The sequence below is a fragment of the Meleagris gallopavo genome, chromosome 2 (assembly GCF_905368555.1).
Source record: "Meleagris gallopavo chromosome 2, MGAL_WU_HG_1.1, whole genome shotgun sequence".
In the NCBI taxonomy this organism is placed as follows: domain Eukaryota; kingdom Metazoa; phylum Chordata; class Aves; order Galliformes; family Phasianidae; genus Meleagris; species Meleagris gallopavo.
The window spans coordinates 43,400,186-43,422,865 of record NC_139405.1 but is presented as its reverse complement, the minus strand read 5'-3'; the positions used below and the strand labels follow the sequence as shown (position 1 = coordinate 43,422,865).

General features: G+C 36.1%; 1 protein-coding gene across 9 annotated transcripts in view; it reads left to right on the top strand.

The window, feature by feature from the left end:
- QKI (QKI, KH domain containing RNA binding) overlaps positions 1 to 22,680 on the top strand; it is a 134,351-nt gene that overhangs the window by 99,158 nt on the left and 12,513 nt on the right. For all 9 annotated transcript variants that reach the window (XM_085219881.1, XM_085219887.1, XM_085219885.1 and 6 more), the window contains one exon: positions 21,948 to 22,035. In XM_085219881.1, the coding sequence (XP_085076007.1) occupies positions 21,948 to 22,035 (88 nt within the window). The remainder of the gene's footprint in view (positions 1 to 21,947; positions 22,036 to 22,680) is intronic.

Sequence of the window (22,680 nt, the reverse complement as noted above, 5' to 3'; positions counted from 1 at the left end):
TTTTTTTTTTTTTTTTTCCTAAAAGTCAGTAGACATGTGCAATTCCAATGTAAATTTATGCATTGATTGGGAATACTAATTAGATTTTATATGATTTCTCTGTATTCCAGAAAATGTACTTAATCTCTTTGGTTTTGGTAGATGTCATTGTGACGGAGTTGATCTATCATGGTAATTCATTTTGTTGTTCTTTTTTCATCCTTCATCCCATTTTTTCCCCTTATTTTCTTTATTCTTGAGTGTTCTTCCTGTGTATCTTTTATACTTCTTTCCTTCCATTTCTTTTTACTTCTTCTTTTGATGGTCTTGGAACAGAATTTGTATGCTAGAATCTTTGTATAAAACCTTGTTTAAGCTCAGAGAATCTGGGGGTGCTGTGTTTGACAGCAGGCTGAACATGACTCAGCAGTACCCTGGCAGCCAAGAGGGTGAGCTGCATTTTAGGACTCATTAAACACAGCATACCCAGCCGGTCAAAAGTGGTGATTCTCCCGCTATATTTAGTGCTGATGCATCCTCACCTTGAATATCATGTGCAGTTCTGGTCTCCACAATACAGAAAAGATGTTAGGGTCCTTGAAAGCATCCAGAGGAGGCACAAAAGTCGATAACAGGGCTGGTAGGCATGTCCTGTGAGGAGAGGCTGAGAGTACTGGGATTGTCTGGAGAAGAAGAGGTTGAGAAGTGACCTCATTGCTCTCTGCAGCTCCATGAGGGGAAGCCCTGAAGTAGATGCTGGGCTCTAATCCTAGAAACTATTGATAGGATACAGGGGAATATCACAAAGCTTTAATAGAGAAAGTTTAGACTGCTTGTTAGGAGGAATTCCTCTACCATGAGGGTGGTCAAACAATGGAACAGGCTTCCTTCCTAGAGAGATGGTTCATGCTTGATGCCCATCGGCGTTCAGGAGGCATTTGGACAATGCGCCCTTAGTAACAGGCTTTAAATTTTCATTACTTCTGAAGTGGATGGGCATAGGGGTAGAGTCCCTGATAACTGAAGTATTCTCTATATAAAATCTGGCTAAAGTATTTCTTATGTGGGGAGTATATTATGAAGCTGTGTCATTATGTCTGTGTCATTAATGGTGATAAGAAAACTTAACAAACTGAAGATGCATTGTTTTTCTTACCTCTCATTTCTAGTGACTGTTAGTCTTTTAGATTCCTATTTTACTTCATATTTTTTACCTTGAATTTTTTTCAAAATAACTATACTTTTTCTTCTCAGAGAATTTTCTGAGTTTCATATATAAATGTATATGTATATATTAACTTTGTATATACATGTTTTAACATGTTCTGATCTCAGGTATCGAAAGTTGTGTTTTTTATTCAGTTGGTTTTCTTTTTTGAAATCACAGCCTTGCGTTTACCCTAAGTGAAAGAAATGCTACTTATAGGATTGTAGTTCTTGAAGAGACATAGTGTAGAGATCTGCCGTCCTGCATTTCTGTCACATTTTCGATTAAATAATAACTGGAATATTAAGGAGGTCAGATTGCTTTATGTACAGGTGTTCTTAGTAGTGCTTTCTGGAAGGATCTTAGAATTGCAAAGATTTTTATTTGTAGTAAAAGTAAAGTAATAACAAGTAAGTGCTTCCCTTTTCAAGCTATTTAAAGTATGCTGTATTGCCAGTGTTAGTTTTGAAATCTAGATTCTGATTATACAAAAATAAAGCTTGTTATACAAACATCTGTAGTTTAATGCTGACTGATGATTTATACTCATCAAGCTTATCTTCATTATGCTATTTTGACGTCAGATTGCAGAAAATTCTAACGGTTGGGAAAGTGATCAGGATTTTCCAACTACTATTCAGTAGAAAATGTGCTCTTTTAAACAGTACAGAAAATACTCGAGCATGCAGTATAGGACTAATGAGATTTTCTTTAATATTTTGCTTATAGGCTAAGATTTTAATACAGGTATGTTCTGGACTCTCTTATCAGAAGAAATGTAGGTGAGCATGATGTAGGAGATTGGAGCTAAGTATTTTAAATAGCTTAAGTCATGTTGGACTGGACCATTAATAACATACTTGTAAGTTAAACTTAGGACTGACAAACTGTCCTGGAAAGAGAAAGATGAGATGTTACTGGAAAGTGACGTTGCTTGGACTGCAGCAATTAGTGAGAAGTTTTTAAGTCTTTGTCAAGTTCATTTTTCTTGTGTACTGTTGGAAATTACATGTTTTCTACTATTTTTTTTTTATATATCTCTTAGTAAGTATTTTCAAAACTTTCTTTGTTTTCAAACATGCTGTATTAGTAAGGCTAACAAAATATATCTTTTCTTGCTTTGAAAATGAAATTACCATATGCGGAATTCAGAAACCATTGTTGGAGTTCGTGGTGGTTTTGCCACTTCTTTCTCAGGGCAGATTTATACTACTGAACATCCAAGGAATCTTGCAGTAATACTAGCAGCTGTTTTGATTCTGAGATCCAGATCTCTTGGTATAAATATGCTTGTATGATATTGGATGCCAGATTTCAGATGATTTGTGAAGGAAAATCAACTTTCCACGTTCTCGTGCTTGCTACAAATCCTGGACAATGATTGCAAAAGGATGCAGTTTTGTCTTTCCTCTTTGTACAAAGGATATTTTTTGTGTCTGATAGGTGAAACTTGCTCAAGATCAAATGATACATGCCCATAGAGAGCAAGCGAGTATAGGCTATAGTTTCTAATCGTGGAGGTGGGGTCTGTCCTAAGTATCAAAATACCATAAGCTATTACGTTCAGCAGTGATGGTTTCACATCAGCAGAATACCCTTCTAAATATGCAAACAAGTCAGTATGCTCCAGTTGTTACAACTGTCCTGTTAATTTCTAAACAGACCTTTGGAAGATAAAAAGATAACCGTGGTTGCACTTATTCTTCTTTATCACTAAAATCAGATGAATGTCCAATCCCTTTTTTACGTTTCCTTTTTAATTTCTTTAAAATATTGAATCTCTTCTTCTCAAGAATAACTTCCATGTTTGAGATAAAAATGGCATTTCTTGCCATAACATAGCTCAGCTGCTTTTTGTTTCTGAAGTTTGCTGGCAGTCACAGAAATTTGTTTTGTTGTTTGTTTGTTTTCAGAACTAGAAATGTAATATTATTGATTTGTTACATTGTTTTGACTTTCTAATTCTAAAGAACTATTTCATTGTAAGATCTGTGAAGATTTCCTAGACTGTTTTTGAAAAAACATCATATTTATCGACACCATGCCATTCTTTTCACATAGCTCTGATGTAGTATCTTTATTTTCTTAAGCTTCTCACAGACATATTCCAGTTGTAATGTATTTGATAACATATTTGACTGTAATACAGCCCAAGATATGTTGGATATATTACACTATATTTATTATGATTAATCTTGAAATTACACATTCACAGCTCAACTGAATATTTTTTTTATGACAGGATGTAAAGTTCACTTTAGCTCGTCATTCCAAAATTGCAACGCTTGTTTAAAAAAGAAAATAAATGTGTACATACATACTGAGAACTTAGAAGGTAATCTAGCGGTTATAGTATGAAAATATTTCATTTCGCTGCAACAGTACTTTCTGATGGGAAAATGTCAAAACAATTTGAATTGTAGAAAAAAGTGTTCTTTGCCTATAGCGATAAATGGAGATCTCTTGAGCGGAAGCTGACAAAGCAATCTTTTCAGCTGCAGTATTTGAAGGAAACGAGATGCTAAGTGTAAGAATTAAGCGTTGTCTTCACAATGCTCACTACGTGGGTTTTATATGCATATTAAAGTTCTGAAGCCCTATTAGAGAGTGTTACAAGACAGTCAGTCGTGAAAACAAATGCTAATATATCTTGCATGACAGTTTGTTTGGCCACCTCGATCAGAAGCCCTGGCAGCCCATGAAGTTGAAGTGGTACTTCATTCCTAACAACTGAAAATTTTTAAGTGAATAGATTCCTTTTGTATATACATAATTTTTAATTGAATTTCTAAAAAGGATTATATTGACTGCCATTCAAAACAAAGGCTATTCAGGTTAGGATCAACTGTGGAAAACATAAACTTACCAAATGTGGTATTTTGCACCTTTTTTTTTTCCCTTTTCTGCACACCAGTGCATCTTCTCATCTTACTAGCTGTTACAATGTTCTTTGATTTGTAATTTGGAGCTTTAAATAGTCTATTTAAGGATTCATGAGTTGGTGCCCACTGTAAATGCACTGCATTTGTGCCCTCCTCCTAGTTTTCTTTTGGAAGTTGCTAGGAACTTGTTCAGGAAGAATGTTCATCTTGTTTGATTTGTTTCATGGAGATATTCCTATGGGCTTACTTTTCCATTTGTGGTACCCATGCCTTCCCATTCTTGTTCATTTTCAAAACCAAAAAAAATTGATTTCTACTTCTTCATAGTGCTAAGCAAAAAAAAACTATGGGATGGCACTGTCCTTGTCCTTTTTAGAAGACAGAATTAGACAAAGCTTAAGCTTTTCTAGTACTGGCTCAGAGACAGTAAATGTTTATTCTGTTCAGAATTGAATTGCTGTTTGCATTCAATGGAAGCGGGAACAGCTGGCGCAGAAGAGTGAGGGAGCAGTCATCAGTTTCCTTCTCACTTTCCTGATTAAAAGTGACGGAGGGAGAAAAAAAGTTCTGAATGCTTTGAAAGGACATGGGTGACTTTATGAAAACTTAGATGTTGTGGTGACAGTGAGAGTGGACGCTTATACATCCATGTAATGGTATAACACACAACACACAGCAGCATTTTATGTAATCTTACTATTATATTCGGTATGTGAGATCAAGTCACAGAAGATAAATTCGTTTTGTTTGTGAGGTGATCAAGTACCTTCAGTAGACCAACCGCTGCAGTTGGTGGCTGAATTGCCATCTTTGCTATTCTGCTCTTTGTTTTTATTTCCTTCCTAATGTTTTGTTCTGCCAAACTTCCTTGTATAGAGATGCTTTGTCTTTGCAGTGGTGGAACCTCTTCAGTAAAAAGCAGTAATGGGAAGAACGTACATCCGGTTCGTGTACACAGAGGTGTTGCTCCTGTTCTCTGCTCTGCACAGCCATTTTAATCTGAATGGGAAATCTGTCTGGGGACCAGAGTACAGTAATTAGCAGTCTCTTCAGAGTGTCAGAGCAGAATTACCATTGTAATGGTTTAGCTGGAGGATAAAAGGATTGAATTTGGGTCTGCCTTCCTGCCAAACTAAATGAGTTACCATGGGAATTTTCAAATATAAGAGGCGTTTACTTAAAGCAATTTGGCGAGTTTGAATAAACTCATAAATTACGGGTTTTAGGGGAGAGATCCTTGCTTTCTCTGGCATAGGCTGAACAGCAAAGAAGACTGTTAGAAAGCTGCTTACATTCTTAATGAGTTGATCCATGCTCCTGTGCAGACTATCAGCTTATTAAGGCTAAACTGTTTCTGCTAAATGCAGTACAGTAAGCACATTTTCAGAGACTGAGTTTGCAACGAATCTCTGGAGTAAAAAAATAAAATCTGATTGCTCTAAATATAAATTGAATTTCCTTTGCTAGATTAGATCTATTTTCAAATAATGCTATTAAAAATGGTTCTCTGTATTGTTTCAATAAACATTAACCTGCTATTGATTTCAACTTTCCTCTGCATGTAATATTTATTACCAGAGTTGTCAAGTCTGCTTCTGGTAGGGGAGGAGGGCAGTGAAGGTTTCCTTTGAAAACAAATAAGGTGCTGTGGGCCTTCAGACTGTTTTTTTTTCAGGTCACATGTAAATATTTTCCCAGCTCAGGCTTGCATTCTCTCTGAAGGGAGTTGGGCTTTGACCTGCTGACTTCCTTGTCAGCACCAATGCTATTGAAATGTGAGAAGATGGACTTTCTGCTTTCACAAATGCCTCAACGGATGAGCATCACTTATGCTTGCTTAACCTTCAGTTGTGCTCAAGAAGTCAGCTGTGCTAGTAAGAACTGATGACCAGTGTTGTGCACTATTTGTTTGGAAGCATGTGTTAATGTTCTTCTGACCACTGTGAAATTTGCTCACTCACTCACAGAAGGAAATAGGGAAGCTGATATGCGCTTGAATTCTTGGATATTCGATTTTAAAATTGATATTGCCAAAATATCAGAAGTTGTTATACTTGGAATAGCATTTTTTCTCAAAAATAACTTACATTACATTTATAAAGACTAATTTATAAGACATAAGACCTAATGCTTAAATGTTTCCCTATGATCTTCCCTATGTAAGTATGTATCTCAAAAACTTAACTCATCAATATTAAGATATTGTGGATGAACTAATTAAAAAGAGAGGAGTAACTGTTGTTACGTCAGTAATTTAGGCTTTTGTTTTTACTACTTCAGCAGTAAAAGTATAACTCCTTCATAAGAATCTTACATCACTAGTAGGAATCCTGTAAATAGTAAATTTGTGCTGGTGATTCAATAGCTGAACAGCTGCTCTGTTCTAACAAATTCTTAAACTGTTACTAACGATGCAGCTGAAATTCTGTTTGGTAGCCTCAGGGTAAAGTTTCTACGAAACTTTAGAACTATTTCCAAAGAAATAAGATGAAGACAAGAGTAGCATTTACTAGTACTGATACTCTGAATTTTAGCAGTTCAAGTTACATTTAAAATTATTTTTTTTTAGTTTTCCCATATTAATTGTGTTCTAGACTCATAATTTAGATACATGGCACAAATACCTTACAGCAGCTCTGCAAAACTCATTGGTGTTTGTATGTAGTCTTCAAATTTCATAGTGTGATTTTTCTTGTGTTTCTTTGGAATTTTGATTCCAAAGGCTTGCTGGTCTTTCTCGGGCCCTATCTTAGTTCAAGTCTTGTGCCTTCTTCCTTTTCATCCTCTCTTCTTGACTTGCACAGCTAAGATGGACCTAAGTGACAGTGAGAGCATAGGAGCAGTTTAAACTTCTGTTTGTTTGTTTCTTTTGCCAATTCAGGTATCGAGATAAGGCTATCTGATACTTATTTATAACTGAAATCTGGGCTTCATTGTGTTATCTTAGTTTTGCTAAGATCTTGTATAATCTTAGCTCTTCTCTTTCCTGGGTAGAAAGTGTGGAAAATGTGGAATTGCTACCTAATGATATATGGTGTTTTTTTGTTTGGTTGGTTGGTGTTTTTTTTTAAGAAGGTTTTTCATAACCTGAAAATTACTTATCATTTGCATCTGTAACATGTCTTTATTCATTCTAGAGAGGAATATTGAATTGTGAGGATAGAAGGATATGCACCTACTCATCCTGTTAGAAATCAGATTTATTATTTTTTTTTTTTTAAGCATATTCTGTCTTTTACATTGGGCAGTGCAGAGAGAAACCTTTTGGCATTGCTATCCAATTATATGATTATATATAAAAGACTCTGTATAAGACTTAACTTACCTATTATGTTGTCTCAGGCATAACTGAGTTGGACCTGTTGAGGAATGAATTTGTGATGCCAACTGTTAGTTAGAAGTGAAATCTTTCTGCTTCGCTGCTGAGCACAATTGCAGACTTCAACTACTTACTTTGTGGATGAGCATAACAAAATAGCACTTGTCAGGCTTCTCCGTAATCTGATTTTATTTGCTAAATAATAGAGAAATAACCTGCAAAATTTTCTGCTGATTTTGGAGAGGTACATCGCTGTACTGAGTGTCTCACAAGAAGCAGAACACACAGAGGACAGTCCAGATAATAGGCACCAAAATATGGGAATACCACAGGAGGGAAGAAGGGGGAAGCTATGAAAAATTCTCTGTTTAGTTTATTACGTTTTCTAGGGTTCTTGCTACTGCTGGTCTGGAAATCCAGAGAATCAAAGAAGTATGAGTTCCCCTAGACTAGTAGGGTAGCATCTGTTTCTTCTCAAGGCACAACCCTCTCTTTTCTGATAAAATCATTTAAATTATTTTTATTCATTTTTCATACAACTTTGCTTCTTCTAGGACATTGTCACATTGGCTTCTGATCTTTAGATTCCCTAAGTTTGTATCTTTCTACATTTCTTTTCATGTAGTCACTGACTTCACAATAAGCTTTTTGGGAGTGGAAGCTATGTATGCATACTCGTACTGAACTCTGAATCAGACTTTACATGTTGTTATGCAAACATTAACACTGCATGCAGAGACATGAAAATAAAATGCATTGTCCCAAGACATACAGTTCTTGGCTGAAGAAAATCAGTTCTCACTCATTGTAGTTCTACAGAAGAGTATAATACAGAAATATGACATCAATATCAGTAAATAATTTTTTGGGGGGAGTGCTCAGATTTCTAATTGTTGGATGTACTGTGTAGTTGGTGTGGATTTAAAGTTGGTGGCCTACAATGTAAAAATTGCTAGTTTAGTACGATTATGTTTAGTTTTTTCAGTGCTTCTTAGGAGTGCAAATATCAAAGCTCAAAGGTCTCTGCAAAACATGAATTTAGTAAATATTTACAGTAGTAAGTAAACGGCTGAGATTGTAGCCTTTGCTTCAGAAGAGCAAATCTACAAATGGAGAAAGAATAATTCACATAGTTTAAGGTAGACAATAAGAGGAGCATGATTAGTACCAGTGGTCAAGGCAGCAATAGTAGTATCCTTCCACAGAAGACTGGTAGTAAGAAGAATGACTATAAATAAAGAGAAATGGGCAGAAATTGGTAAAATAAAATTAAAAAATATTGTATGAGTTGGATAGAGGAATAAGAAAAATGAGCTGAGATAATTTAATAAGAAGATAAATTGGTTGTAAAGTGGTAAATTGCAGCTTCACCCTCAATTAGAAAAGACAATACCATGCTTCTAGTTTGGAAATTAGTTTGCTAATCTTTAGAATTAAATACTAATTTCACGTGGAGCCGTGTCAGTCAACAGCTTCTTGCTGGGGAGGTTTCAACTCCCCTTTATCTGACAGAAAACTACTCAGGCCTAAAATAAACATCCTTTGCAGATTCACATGTCGATATGGCTCAGGTGTGGGTATGATGTTTGATACAGGAGAGCAAAAGCGAAGAAAGAGACTAGGATTGTGACCGTCGCCAGTTAGTTGTATTGACTTGCAGTACCACAGAAGTGCTGAGATTTTTTTCCCTTTTTTAAATCAGTTGACTTCTTTGACAGCAGTATAAATCTTCTGCCTAATCATCCAGAAGTTGTAGACTAGCAAAAAGCATTCCAATAGCATTTTAATTTTTTTTGCATTTTAGCATCATCTTTTCCATTCTTTTTTTTTGTTTTTTGTTTTTAAGTATGTGCTTCCACTCAAATAACTCTCTGTAAGTTTCCTATCTGATTGATCCCCATTCCATCCTCAGTTTTTAAAGGTCGCTGTTTACTGAACTCAGCCACATGCAAATACACTGGAGCTTAGTTCTACACATTCTAGAAACAAAAATCCCTTTTTGAATCATTTCACAATTGCCCGTGCTTTTCAGTCTTTTTGGATCTTTGCTATTTATATTTTCTTTGACTTAAGGAAAAGAATTTCCTCTCTTCCCACTGATGAAGAGAAAGTAAATATTCTTAATTTACTTTTAGAGTCAAAAAACTTGCAGCCCTTTTTAGATGCGATTCCTAATTTTTAATTATTCTTTTTCCTTTTTTTCTTATTTTTTATCTCTGTAAGTCATTTTTATGTGCATGAAAGTAATTTTTTTGTTGCAAAATACTGTGCATAAGAATATAATCCATTAAGTTAGAGTATGTGAATTTGGGTATTATTTTGGAATATTCATGAGATTCCACAGTTCAGAGGATTAAGAGGGGCTTGGGTGATTTATCCTGTTGTAGAGAGTATATTTTAAGCCGCTTTTACTTACAGGTGTGTACCTTGTCTACTAGAATTTGAAATGATAATTCTATGATCTCTGAAAGACAGTTTCATTGTACTTATTTCAGGTATCTAAATGGAAAGAGATGCTTTCTCATAATGATTGGATTAGAATAATAAGTGCTCAGAGTACTGCAGTCTGAACAATATTGAAACAGATTTGGGGGTAAAGATTTGAAGAACAAGACTGAAATCTAGAAATGGGAAAATGAGAAGGATTCAAGAATCTTTCTGAAATGAAACTGAAAATTCAGTTTGGAATGATTGATGTGCAAGGCATTGGCAGTGAACATGTAGGAAAGAAGGAAGTTATCATTTGAAAAGCTTGGAGTTATTAGGATGGATTTCATTTCTTAATATTTCTTCACAAAACTGATACAATACATATTTCACATTTAAGGTTAGTAGAAGAGCTACAGAGGAACTCCCACATAGAAATATTGTAGGATTATCTTATTGCAAATGGTTCCCCAAGTATGACATGACAGCATTCATCCAGCTTGGCTTGATTACTGCTGAGCGTTTCAGCCACAGTTCAGGTACTACTTGGCAATTCAATAAGGAAAACTGTTAGATGAATTTTTAGTGTAATGCATGGTGCAGAGTCTCTAGCAAGCTGTTCAGATACAACACTATAGAATATGCTAAGTTCAGCAAGAAATGGAAGCACAGAAGTCTTGATTGTTGTTTATTTCTGTCCCATTATAGACTTGAACTTGCAGTGAAATTTGATCAAATTTTTAATACATGTCCTGCTAAATGGTTACTTTAGCATTGTGTCTGTGTTTCTGCTGAGGAGGCAGACTTTTAAAATAGTATGTAGAGCAGCAGGGGAATGATGGGGAAATTAATTATTTAAGATAGGCCTGATATATAATTCTCTCATTCTAAGAAAATTAGACTTAAATTATTGTTATATCATGTTGTTCATTCAAATGTGATTGAGAAAATGGATTCAAGTTAGCTCCTTCTTTTAATATATTTTGACATTTCAAATTTTAAGAAAGTTAAACTCCCTTGGCTTGCACTTGTGTATGTATGCAGTACTTCGTATTTAGTATCTTTAGTGTTTAGTGCAGAAAAACCTTCAACTTCAACTTAGGGAAGAAGACAAGTGGTATTTACAATGACTGTCTTCAGCCCAAATATGCAACAGGGTACAAGGGGTATTCTCCAGAAAAGACCTCAGCTTCTCTGGAGTAACTTTCTAGAGGACTGTCTCTATTAAGTGCAGACAACTAGTTGCAGTATACAACCTGCAGAGTGCTTGGATAAGAGACTAAGGTGATCTTGAAATGAAGAATTTTTAAAAATGAAAGATTAGCAAAGAGCAACTAGCAAGATAAAAATGCAGCGATGTTGAATTTAAACAAGTCAGGGCTGCAATCAATACGTCTTACTTCAGCTTCGAGCTCCAGGATTTTTTTTTCAAGAACAAATAATAAATAATTGAAATAAGACTTCCATATGCTTGAATTAATCTAAATGAAGTACACTGGAAATATATGCACTTTTCTTAACAGACAAGTAAAGTAATTATTACATCTGTGGAACAATCACAGGAAAATGAAGTATATTGCGTGATTTTTAATGATTTACTTAGAATACACTAATGTTTTGTAATTGAAACTGTTAAGAGTTGACACCCAAGATTAATGAAATTATTTAAAAATTAAAATATGTTCCATGTATATTTTTTTCTAATATGTATGTTTCAAAAGCGTCTTGGCTAAATGTATGAAACTTTGCCTTTTGAGGCTTTTGAAATGCTAAATTTGCATAGAGCTACTATGAAAATAATGATACAAACTGACGGTAGAAACTTTCATGCCTTCCCTTGACTCCTCATGAGTAGGTTTTCAGGGCTATCTGGGTTCCAAACTGGCTCTGGCAGTTTGTCACAAATGGGAGTTCTGGTAGCTGGCGCTCCTGGGATAGCCACAGGTTGCAGCTCTGCTGGGACACAGCAGTGTTGTCCCTTGGTCACACGGTGTGCAGTGGGGTAATGCTTTTGGGAAGAAGCGTGCATCAAAGGCCCTTTGTTGATAGTCTTGGCTAGGCAGCACTGCGTTCTCGCTGCTGTCTCTGGAAAATAATCATTGGGTAGTCTCGAAAAGCTGAAAAGAAAGCTCAATAAATAGCAAAGAAAGCCTTCTCCCTAGCAACACACTGCCTTGGAGCAGCTTGAGCCTTCAAATGGAAGGTCATATGATTGACATATTTGTCCGCTAAAGAGAGTGCACACAATTCTTTTTTTCACATCTCTGTATTTTTAAGCTGTGTGAAAGCAGGTTTTAGCCAGCCGCAAGCAAGGGGAGCCCAGCCAGTTGGAATAGTCCTGTTGGCTTGCCGTGGGCCCCGTCTGCTCTGAGGGTACAAGGAAAGTAGGACAGGCGTCTGCGGTGTTTATGGAAGAATTAACTTCGATTTTTAAAGAGTGACATTTATATTAGAGTAGCAGTAAAATGCATGTAAGACACATATGCCCTATTATTACAGTCAGTAGATCTGTGGCTTGCATCTCTGCTTGTAAGCAGCTGAAAGTAATTGTGAACTTTTAGTACTCATTCACATTTTAGCAGCTGTTGAGAATTACTTAAAGCATATACTCAGTGCATCTGTCCCTAAGTTGCTTCCTCAGTCGCTCTAGAAATTAAAGTCTCAGGTACACTGTGTTTTTGTGCATCTTGGGTTTAAACATATGTATCTTTTTATCTCAATATTACATATTTCTTTGAGTGGTAGTTTTATTCAAACTTATTTGTCCTGTTTATACATTTCAGTCATTTGTCATTAGACTACTCCACCACACAGAGAGAAGAAAAAGCATCAATAAAACCATGCCATTGCTCAATCTGTTCTTCTGGAAATAAAACAGTTATGTAAAATACTACCAAAGGAGGGGCAGGTGAAATGCAGAAGCAGATATATATTTTTTTTATATTGGTTACCTCATCACACTTCCCTGTCACGATTCTTGTTGAATACGTGAGTGATAGTCAATGAAGCTACTGGAAGACTTCTGTTCCCTAAATCTTGGAATTGGATGAGCCAAATATTTGTGATTTTACTCTCTATCCTAATACATGAGTTTAATTGGATTGGTCAGTATTATCTTTTCAGGGCATTTCAAGCTGAAAATAAAAATATCTTAAAAGTCAGTACCACAGCCTGAATTTCTGCGTGACATCAATTGCGACCCTGAATCCTGTGTTTAATGGAACACTTGAAGAATGTACCCTTATTTGCAGCAAGTCTTTCCAGTGTTCTCTCACCAGCAGTTATTTTTCTTTTGTTACTTTAAAGAGAGAACTTGTCAATTCTTTCTAATTACTAAATTTGATCTAAAATAAGATGTCTCTTCTCTTTTAGTATTATTATTTTTATGTGGGGACAGATTAAAAACATAAAGGACACGTTTTACATATGAAAATATGGGGTCATATTTCAATACCATTTTGAGAATGAAAGGCTTTGTTTATGTGCTGAAACATTAGCATAGCTGGAAACAGAATTAACTGGCACTGGAGTCTGCAACAAAATGCTGGTTTTGAAATAGTGGGCTCTTTTGGGAGGTGGAGGATATGATGTCTGAGTTCAGTGTCGTTGCTGCACCTACGAGAATTTTAGAGTTGTTTACATTGTATAAGCTCAAATAGAAAACTCCTGAGATATCAAAATAAATAATAGGTCAGGCTAGACCTGTGTACAAGCATTTTAATAACAATCCCATTTTTATTTTTCTAACAACTGTCTCTTATCTGTACCTGTTAGATGAACTGCGTTTATTGTATGTAGTTGTGGAGCATAAGTTAGAGAAATTATTTTTTATAATATATTGTACATACAACATGGGTTAAAACATTTGTCCCAGTATAAGTGGAATGCGTCAGCACAATCTCAGAGTGTTTTGACATGGTTCACTCTGTTACAAAAGCTAGAGATGGAATAAAGATCTGCATAATATGGGTTATGTTTGATCTCTGTTCTGATTCCTGTTATGTTTGTGGTACTTCAGATGTTGCTTGTAGAGCCTTACATGGGAAATGTATACTTACAGGCTTGCCTGGTAGCATCCCATTCAGTGTGCATATAGTTTAGCTCTTTTTTTTCAGAATTAAACTAACCACTGGGAAGAAATCTGAGTGTCTAGCACTCCAAAATTAAAACACCAAAAATAGTGTTCAGTTCTGAAAGTTTAACTGGGTTTTCACATTGCTAAAAATAGATCTAATGCTATAGATCACATTATTGATAATTATTTCATCTGAATGTTAATACATATATTAATAAATACATCTTAATGTGTTCCAGATAATTATGTCTTTTCCGAAACATTGTAGAGGGAACTGTATAAATGTTGTTTTCTTTTAATATTTGAGATGGGCTGATATGTGTATATATGTCATGAAAGGCATTTCTGGAGTTTTGTTGTTCGCTGTTCCTTCCTGTGTGGTGTGTGGAGCTTCATGTCATTAACACTTGGATGGTTAGGATATGAGGAAAAGATAGATGATAATTCCAAAAAAACTGCTAAACAAAAAGCAAATTCTGGAAGTAATTACTGTTGAGTGCCCAATATAATCAATCCAAGGGCTGTTATTTCCTTGAAAGCTCAAAAGCCTGTGAGTTAAATATCAGCCCCTTATGACTGTTCTCAGTAATTGTTTGGGACAAGCATAAAAGTCCATTAAGGTCAAACAGAATGCTTCAGGCGATATTTTTTTCAATATATTAACAACTAGTACCTAGAAAGTATATGGTGAAACAGCCCCTAGGTTCCATTGGTACTGTATTTCAGTTTGGCTTATAAAATGTGCTTCATGCTGATTTTTCTGTACCTTATCTGTATTTTCCTGTTGCAGGAATGGAAGGTGGGGGAGGGGGGGCGTAAGGACACTCAAATATTACTGGTTAGCCAAGTATCATGATTAAACATGGATGTGTCAGATAAGGTGATGGAAAGTGTAAAAAGATATGCTGCCTTTTCCCCCTAGTATATCTTTAACATTATGACCAATGAATTTGTCAAGTGAAACAGCACAGTCTTCTTTGCATATCATTTGAACTGAGAGCTTGCTTTGAAGAAGATAAGCAGGCTGTGTTGCCCAGAAGAAATAATGATGCTAATTTATCTTTGCCTGTCTTCACAGACATAGCAGTGTGCATCAGTGTTGAAAAGGAAGTAGAGAAATAACTGAGCTACAACATGCTGCTTATTCAGTGCTATAGTATCATTAATGGCATACAGTGTTCTAAGAAATATGGCTGGTTTTAAAGGAGTGATTTCTTTTACTTTGTCTGAAAAGTATTTGGGGAAGCTTCCTCTAATACAAGAAAAGCTGCTGAGTGATGCCAGAAAACAATTATTGGGCAAATTCTCCTTAGTACCAACAGGAGTTATGTTGTATCTGCTCCATCACCATCAGAAATATACAATCAGGAATGAGGAAGTTTAAATGATGTATGTTTACCAACAGCTTCTAACTACCAATATTTATGTTCCAGACATGGGAAACTTAGGAATCTTTGTCAAGTTTCTTGAGGGGAAGAGATGATAGGATGTTTATTCCTTAACTCTAGGTAATAGAGTAGCTTGGCAGAAGTAAGAGCCTTTACAGAAGTGACATCTTGAAGTAGGTAACTGATGAGTAGTTTATGCAGTCAGATTCAGATTATTTTAAAAAGCTCTTTTCTTTCTGTTTTATTTCTGGTTACTTGTCTTCTTGACTACGACTGCATTACCATAGATATTTTGGTGTTTCAACAACTTAGATTAAAAAAAAAAAAAAAAAAAGCTTTCCAAATACAGAGTAAATTTTAAGCGTGTGTGCTTACTTTCACTTCAACTTTTCCAATGTATTTTCCTGTGATCTTTTATAATATATTTTAGAGTATATTGATGCCTGATATCTGCTTTTTGTTTTAAATACGTGTATGTCTAGGAATTTGTAGTATATTGTTTGTGAGGTTTTTTGTTTATCAGTTATGAATGGATGGTTTTTGTCCCTGAATGGAGACATTCATGTGTAAAGACTGTTTGACTGGCGCATGGTATGTTTGGAATACTTACTGATCTACAAGTGAATTGCAGTGGAACATTTCTCTTTGTCAGCTAGATAAAAGCATTCCACAGCGTGTTGAGTCAAAGTGAGTGTCAGAGCGCTGGCGATGAAGCTGCAGCTGCTAGTCTGCTCTAGCAGTTGAGGACATAGGAAGGCAGGGTGACAGAGCCCTGCCTGCGGGCTGAGAAAAACAAGAGCAGTAACAGTAAACTATTTCAGTGGTGCTATTATGTTTTATCAAAATTCAGATTAAATTAATAAATTGCAAGTGCTTTGTATGTGACAACTGCCAATGACTTTTCTATTTGAGGAAGGAATTTTCAGTGTAATTGTTTCGTGTGCAGTAAAATTATTTAATGCATTGACTGTGTACTTAAAAATATGTTGTGCACATAGTTGGCAGAATTCTCAACCTGAAGCAATGTGGACAAAAGCGTAGAGACTTGAATAAAAGGTATTAGCTGGAAGAGGTGTCTGCTCTGTCTTTGAGGATATCAAGTATTTCTGCTTACCCAAAGGTGTTGCGGAGACGGCTGGCTGGCAGTCATGCCAGTACATGTAGTTGCTGAGGCACTTGAAAGGTCAACGCTGCTCTTTGGTGCTCTTGCCTTGCCGGGGCTGCTTGGTTTTTCTTGTCATCAGCCTGGGGGGAAAGACCCACTGCAGTTAACTGAGGGAAGACCAAGACAGATCTTTGGTCTTTGTATTTGCACATGATTTATGCATCACTTTTCTTCACCATCACTTGATAAAGGACTGCTGCTTTAAAGCCAGTGCTGGCTGCACCCTTCCTAGGGTTGAGCTCAGTTCAGTTCATGAGAAACCAGCTGAAGTGCAGGAATGTGTGACGGCATGCAAAAACACCATCCAACATGCATGACATTTGTAAGCTGATGACAGTCACTAACATCACCTAAATAAGCATACTTCTGTGGCTATGAATGCTGGAAAAAAAAAGTCATATTTTCCAGAGTAATTACTGTAAGGGAAAAATGTGTGAGTTGCTTCTATAGAAAGGCTCAAAGCTTTCCCTGCCATTATTAGTGGTGAGAATCAGAATATGTTTTGAGACTTAACTGGTAAGAACTGTGAGGCTCAAGGAGCTCTATCAGGATAAAGTATGTCTGCTATCATATCACCGAGTGGATTGTTTGGCTGGTGAATTAATGCAGCTGCAGTCACCTAAGGGGCTTTGTGTGGCTCAGTGTGGTCCAGCAGCAGTAATGCAGCACAGTGTGGGTACTGACTGGCTCAGCTGTATGCCGCTCGTTCATCTCTGCTCAGTAGTATCCGTTGCTAAACTATTGTTATTTTCTTTCCTTTTCTTTCACGAAAGTGCCCTTCTATCTACTGTGAGTTATTACTGGCTTCTCATCCCATTATTCCACTTTCCTCAGAACTGCCAGTATGCAGAAGCTGATGGTGTGCCCTTCACTTCTGAGGACAGTGTTGTTGTCTCCCCAAGTCCTTCATTGGAACAGTGCAGTGAATGCACTTGTCTTTGGAATCTGTGTATTTGTCTGCCTTCCAGCCTGACACTTTATCTGCCTACCTATCTAGCATGTCTACCTTTTGTGTATAAATGAAAAGTTTAAAAGTACTGTATTCCTAAGTATGCACTGTATGCATATGAGAGTCTGAGAGATTTAAGTGCCTGGAGTATTTCAGAAATGTTAGTTAATCAAAAGAATTTCTCCAAGGATCTCAAGATATCTGAGGTTCAGCAGGGTTGAGGTAAAGCTTGTACACTGAAAATGCAATGAAGTGATTAAAAACATAAGGAGGTAGTAGATTGCTCTATCTGAACTCCCTGTTTCGTGACATGAAACGAGCTCACACTAATAGTTGTTACATAACGATGTTCCACAGTTTTCTCTTAAACAGCTAGCATTACCCAATATAGGAGATGGAATTATGGTTTTAGGTGGGCATCAATATGGTGAGCCTTGTGTATTGTGTTCTTTGCTGTGGGCCTCGGGCCAGTTTCAGACACAGCAATGGCCTTCATCTTCCTCCTCAGCGAGGTGATACTCCCATTTTGCATTCCTAGAAAGGAGCTCAGTCAGGATAGCTTTTGATGTTACATTGGTATATCTTCCTAGGAACTGTTAAAAACCAAACAGTAATTTTAACTAACAACAATTAAAAAATTAATAATTCTCCATTGGTTTTAGATGAGCATTACAGATACAGCAACGCTGACAGACTTGGTGCAGGTGACAGTAGGAACTGTTAGTAGTGTTTTAAACCTTGTGACCACCAGTCCTCCTCTGATAAGGATTAGAAAACCAATTGAGTGTGGTCACTGCTCTGTGGTCTCCTTCAGATCTTTTTACTGCTAGTACAAGTAGAGCTGAGCTGCTGTGAGGAGGGCAGCAACCACACACCCTTGTCTGCACATAGTTGGCTTTGTCAGGATTTATTGCACCTCCCCAGTATTTGTATTCAGTGAGCAGCTGCGAGTGCTTAGATTTAAAGAATTAGGTTTCAAGATACCATTTAAGATTCGTTTTTTCTTTTTTTTCTTTTTTTTTTCGTAATCTGCATGTTATATTGCACAGGAGAAATACAAGGAAGCACTGAAGATTTAAGAAGATGAGAGGTTTGAGTCAATCACTTGAGCTTCAACTTAGTAATGCAAATCTGGCTTTAAGTGACCTTATTGATGTTTGCTCAAAGTAGCTTCCTCTTGGTACAAATGACTGAGCTTTGTTGTAGCTATTGTACAGGAAACGTACTGTCCCTTTAGAGATTGCCTTTGTATCCCTGATGCAACCTCTCTTTGCTTTAACAGAGAGTGCCTGCAGAAATGCCTGCAGCTAGGATAGATTGCTTCGGTGTGCCTCATTTGATCATCTGCCAGCAACGAAGAGAGGATAGGTCAGAGGAAAACATGGGCCTGTTTCTCTATCCCTACTCTTGGAAATGGGAGTTTTTGACTATTGGTGAATTTTGTTACATAGAGATCTTTAAACCAGAGACTGAAGGACATGAAAGGGTCCTGCCCACTTCTGTGGCTAGCGCCTGGAAGAGAGGCGGGAGGCGGCTGCTACAAACTTGGGTGCAAGGGGCTGCAGTCCTGGCAGGGCGGGAGCGCACCCCGTCCTGAGGTGAGGGCTTTGTGTAATGCACAGCGCCACCTTCTGGGCGCCTGGCGCGATGCCCTCCCGTCAGTATTGGAGTTGGGGGGGGTATTGTTTGTTTTCCTTGTTTTTTTATTCTTTGCCGAATGGGTGAAACAAAATACCTAAAGCTAAAAGGCCTGTTAATATCTGCCAGTGCAAGTCCTCATCTTCTACCTGTGAGGTATCACTGATACCATCCTTAAAAAAATGTTTTAAATTGTGGTTGGGAGCCTGTTTAAAGAATACGAGTTTTATCAGCTGCTGAATGGTACTCCAGAGAATTAAATCTGCAGAATAAAAATGAAGGTCTCCAGTCTCTTTTGTATGCTAAAGACTGCTCTCGGTTTTGTAAGTGTACTTGGTAATCCAAGTAACTGCCACATCTTTTCTCATAGAAAGCATAGTGACCTATAGGAATATTGAAGATCCAAAGTAAATGGATCACTTTGTCTGGGTTTTATTGCTTTTAAGTTGCTATAACTCCTTTTGGGGTTCTCGGAAGGAAAAAAAAAAAGTTTTCTGTCTTTGAGTTTTTATCCTATAAATAACTACATTTGGAAAACGTTCACCATGGGTCTAAAATCTGGGATAATAGAGTTACTAAAATTATCCTATCAAATGGAATGAAAGATTCAGCATTTACTGAGACTCATTAATAGTGTCAGATCAATCACCTAAACTCTTATTTGGAGGAAGTATGCAATTTTACATACATAGCAGTATGGGAGATACAGCTGACACTGAGAAGGCTTTTCTGGTTACTTGCATTCAGTTAATAAACCCAAGCAAAAAAAGCAACCAAGAAACAAATAATAGCAAAGAATAACCATTAACGGTGGAGGAGAAAAGGAGAATGAATATGTTAAAAATCATAATTGCTAAAATAAATTTGAAAAATGATGCTGTATCCAGAATAACCAGAATTGATAGATTCAATCTCTGGGTAGAACAGTAGATTTGGAATTGTTTTTATTGCATGACGGTTGACTACATAGTATAGATAATTTATCAGCAGTGATGCAATGGAGTAAGAATATCTTTAAAAATAAATTAAAAATAGAAATTCTTTACATGTCAATTGTAAGTCTGTTCTGAGGATTTCACATTAAGCATAATATGATCAGTACATTTTGTATTCCAGAGAGTCTGATTCTAATGACTGTGTAATCTGAGGTTTCTGGATAGCACAGTGCTTAACTGTACAATTAATTCATAGTTAAAATGCTAATTGAATGTGTATTTACTTTTTCAATATAAGCATTAGTTCGGTCTGTCATACAGTATTTAATATATAAATACAATAATGTCTAACTCTTCCAGTAAATTCTGCGTGCATAGCAACAACATAAATTGTTAATGTGTTTAATCTTTGTGTTCAGGTAAATCCTCAGTCTTACAGTTGGGACTTCATTTTTTGACATCTGAAAGTGATTCAGTCTTGGCTATCTACTGTGTTGATTTTAAGTTGTTGATCTGAGAAAAAATAAATAAAAATAAAAATTAGATGTTAGCTTCTATTGGGGGCAGGAGATTCTTGAGCAGACCTCACATTAAGTAGTTTATTTTCTTCAATACATTTTTTTCCCCCTTGTAATTTAATAAGTTACTTCTCCATGTTTGGGAAGTTAAGTATGCATAACAATCTTTTCCTTTAAATTTGTCTGAATTTTTTTTTTCATATACTTTGGATCCACTGAACATGGATATTCTTGTCAACTCCTAACTGGTATAAGGTGTTTCAGTGCTGCAGTTTTATACTGGAGTTATTTAATAGTACAGTCTTTAGATTATTGGTGATGATTGCTGTTCTTTGTGGCTTTTAATTCTGCTTTCCATAATCATTCTGTGCTCTTCAAAGGCCTAATTAAAACCACCTGTTGAAGTTGTAGTTTAAGACAGGCGAACAACTGGCTCTGGAATCTGACTGTCTTTCAAAGTAGATAGCACAGTATTGTCCAGGCTGTCATTACCTTTGAAGGGGACATGTAAGCTGCCCCTTTTTTCTCTCTGAATGAGACTTTCAGCAATAGTAGAGAATATGAGAAGCAAGGCGGTATCTCAGCATTAAAGTAGATACTGATGACCATCTCATGGATTTTGTATGCGATTATCTTGTTTTCTGGTTGATAGAATGTAGTCTAAACAAATGGTAGTATTTCAGGAAAAACAAATCTGAAAATGTCTTCAAATAGTAAATGGTACTAATTATTACTTCTTTTTTTGTTAGTATCTAAAAAGTGAGTGGTTTTTCTGGAGGGTTGGTGGGTTTTTTTTTGTTGTTGTTGTTGTTGTTGTTGTTGTTGTTGTTTTAACTAAATACTACAAAATATTTATGGAAATTGCAGGATACCATAGAGAGTAGATAACTTGAGGTATATTGAAACCAAACTTAGGAACCATGTATACTGTATAGATGATAGATATATCCTCATCAGAGAATGTCTATATTTCAAAATTCTGACTTCCTTCTTACAGCAGTTGTTGATGTTTGGAAAGTTGCTCAAATAATTAATTTAAAAAAAAATTTTTTACTGAAGCAGTCAGTCAGTATCTCCTATGTAGGTACATATTAAAGTTGCGAAAAAAAGTTGTGGTGTCTATTCTTTTTCTTGTCTGCTAATAGGACTTTTCGAAGATAGTTCAGGAATATATAAACTGTCATAATAAAGCTTCAGAAAAGAATTTAACCTTAGTTTTTATAATTTTGGCACGAGTCTTTTGCAAAACTCTCTAAGATACATATCAGTATTAGTTAATGGTAGATAATAGGCAACTTGAACTTAATTTTAATGAAAAGTTACCAAACCTTACTGTTTTTTAGATGAATGGGTAAGCAGATGTTTTCATTGTTTAAAATTTGAAGGCATTTTATTCTAGCTCTCTTAGATCTTATGCACTTGTGAATTAATAACCTAAACTTTCTTCCTATCTTTTCATATGCAGGCAGAAGGAGAAGACAGCCTTAAAAAGATGCAGCTGATGGAGCTTGCAATTCTGAATGGCACCTACAGAGATGCCAACATCAAATCACGTAAGCATGTTATAATCTTGAGGGTCAGTGTGACACTAGTGGTTTTGTAGGGTTTGATTCCTAAGCCTGCTTTCTGGAAAATGGACTCACTGGGTTGGAGAATAGAAAACACTGTTAAATAAATAAACCAAAACAGTAGGTGGCCATTGCAGTGGGTCTGTTGGAGATAAGTTTCGCCAGGTTTTGGGTGTTTTTTGTTGTTGCTATTTGCTTTGTATTTGTTTGATTTTTGTTTTCTCTTTCTCATTAAAAAAAAAAAAAAAAAAAGTTTGAGTTGAAATATTTACAGATATACAATTCAAACAAAATGTGACCCTTAAGCCAGATTTTTCAATTTTACAGTCGTTTTTTTTTTTTCCTTAATATGTATATGGACACCTTCTCAGTTTTATTATCAAATAATCAGTTTGAAAATATTACATGTGTTCAGGATACTGTGAATACATTTATCTGTATTATATTCCTTCCTTTCATCTTGCTTGCATGTGTCCCCCCAGTGTTACGTTTTTTCCAGCAATTCAACTGATTTCACTCCTGAGTTCACAGGGATCAGTGATGTAATGAGCCATTTTTACAATTTCTTCCATTAGATTTGCGTGAGAATGCTTTTGTAAACACATGTATGTGCACGTTTACACTTTAAAA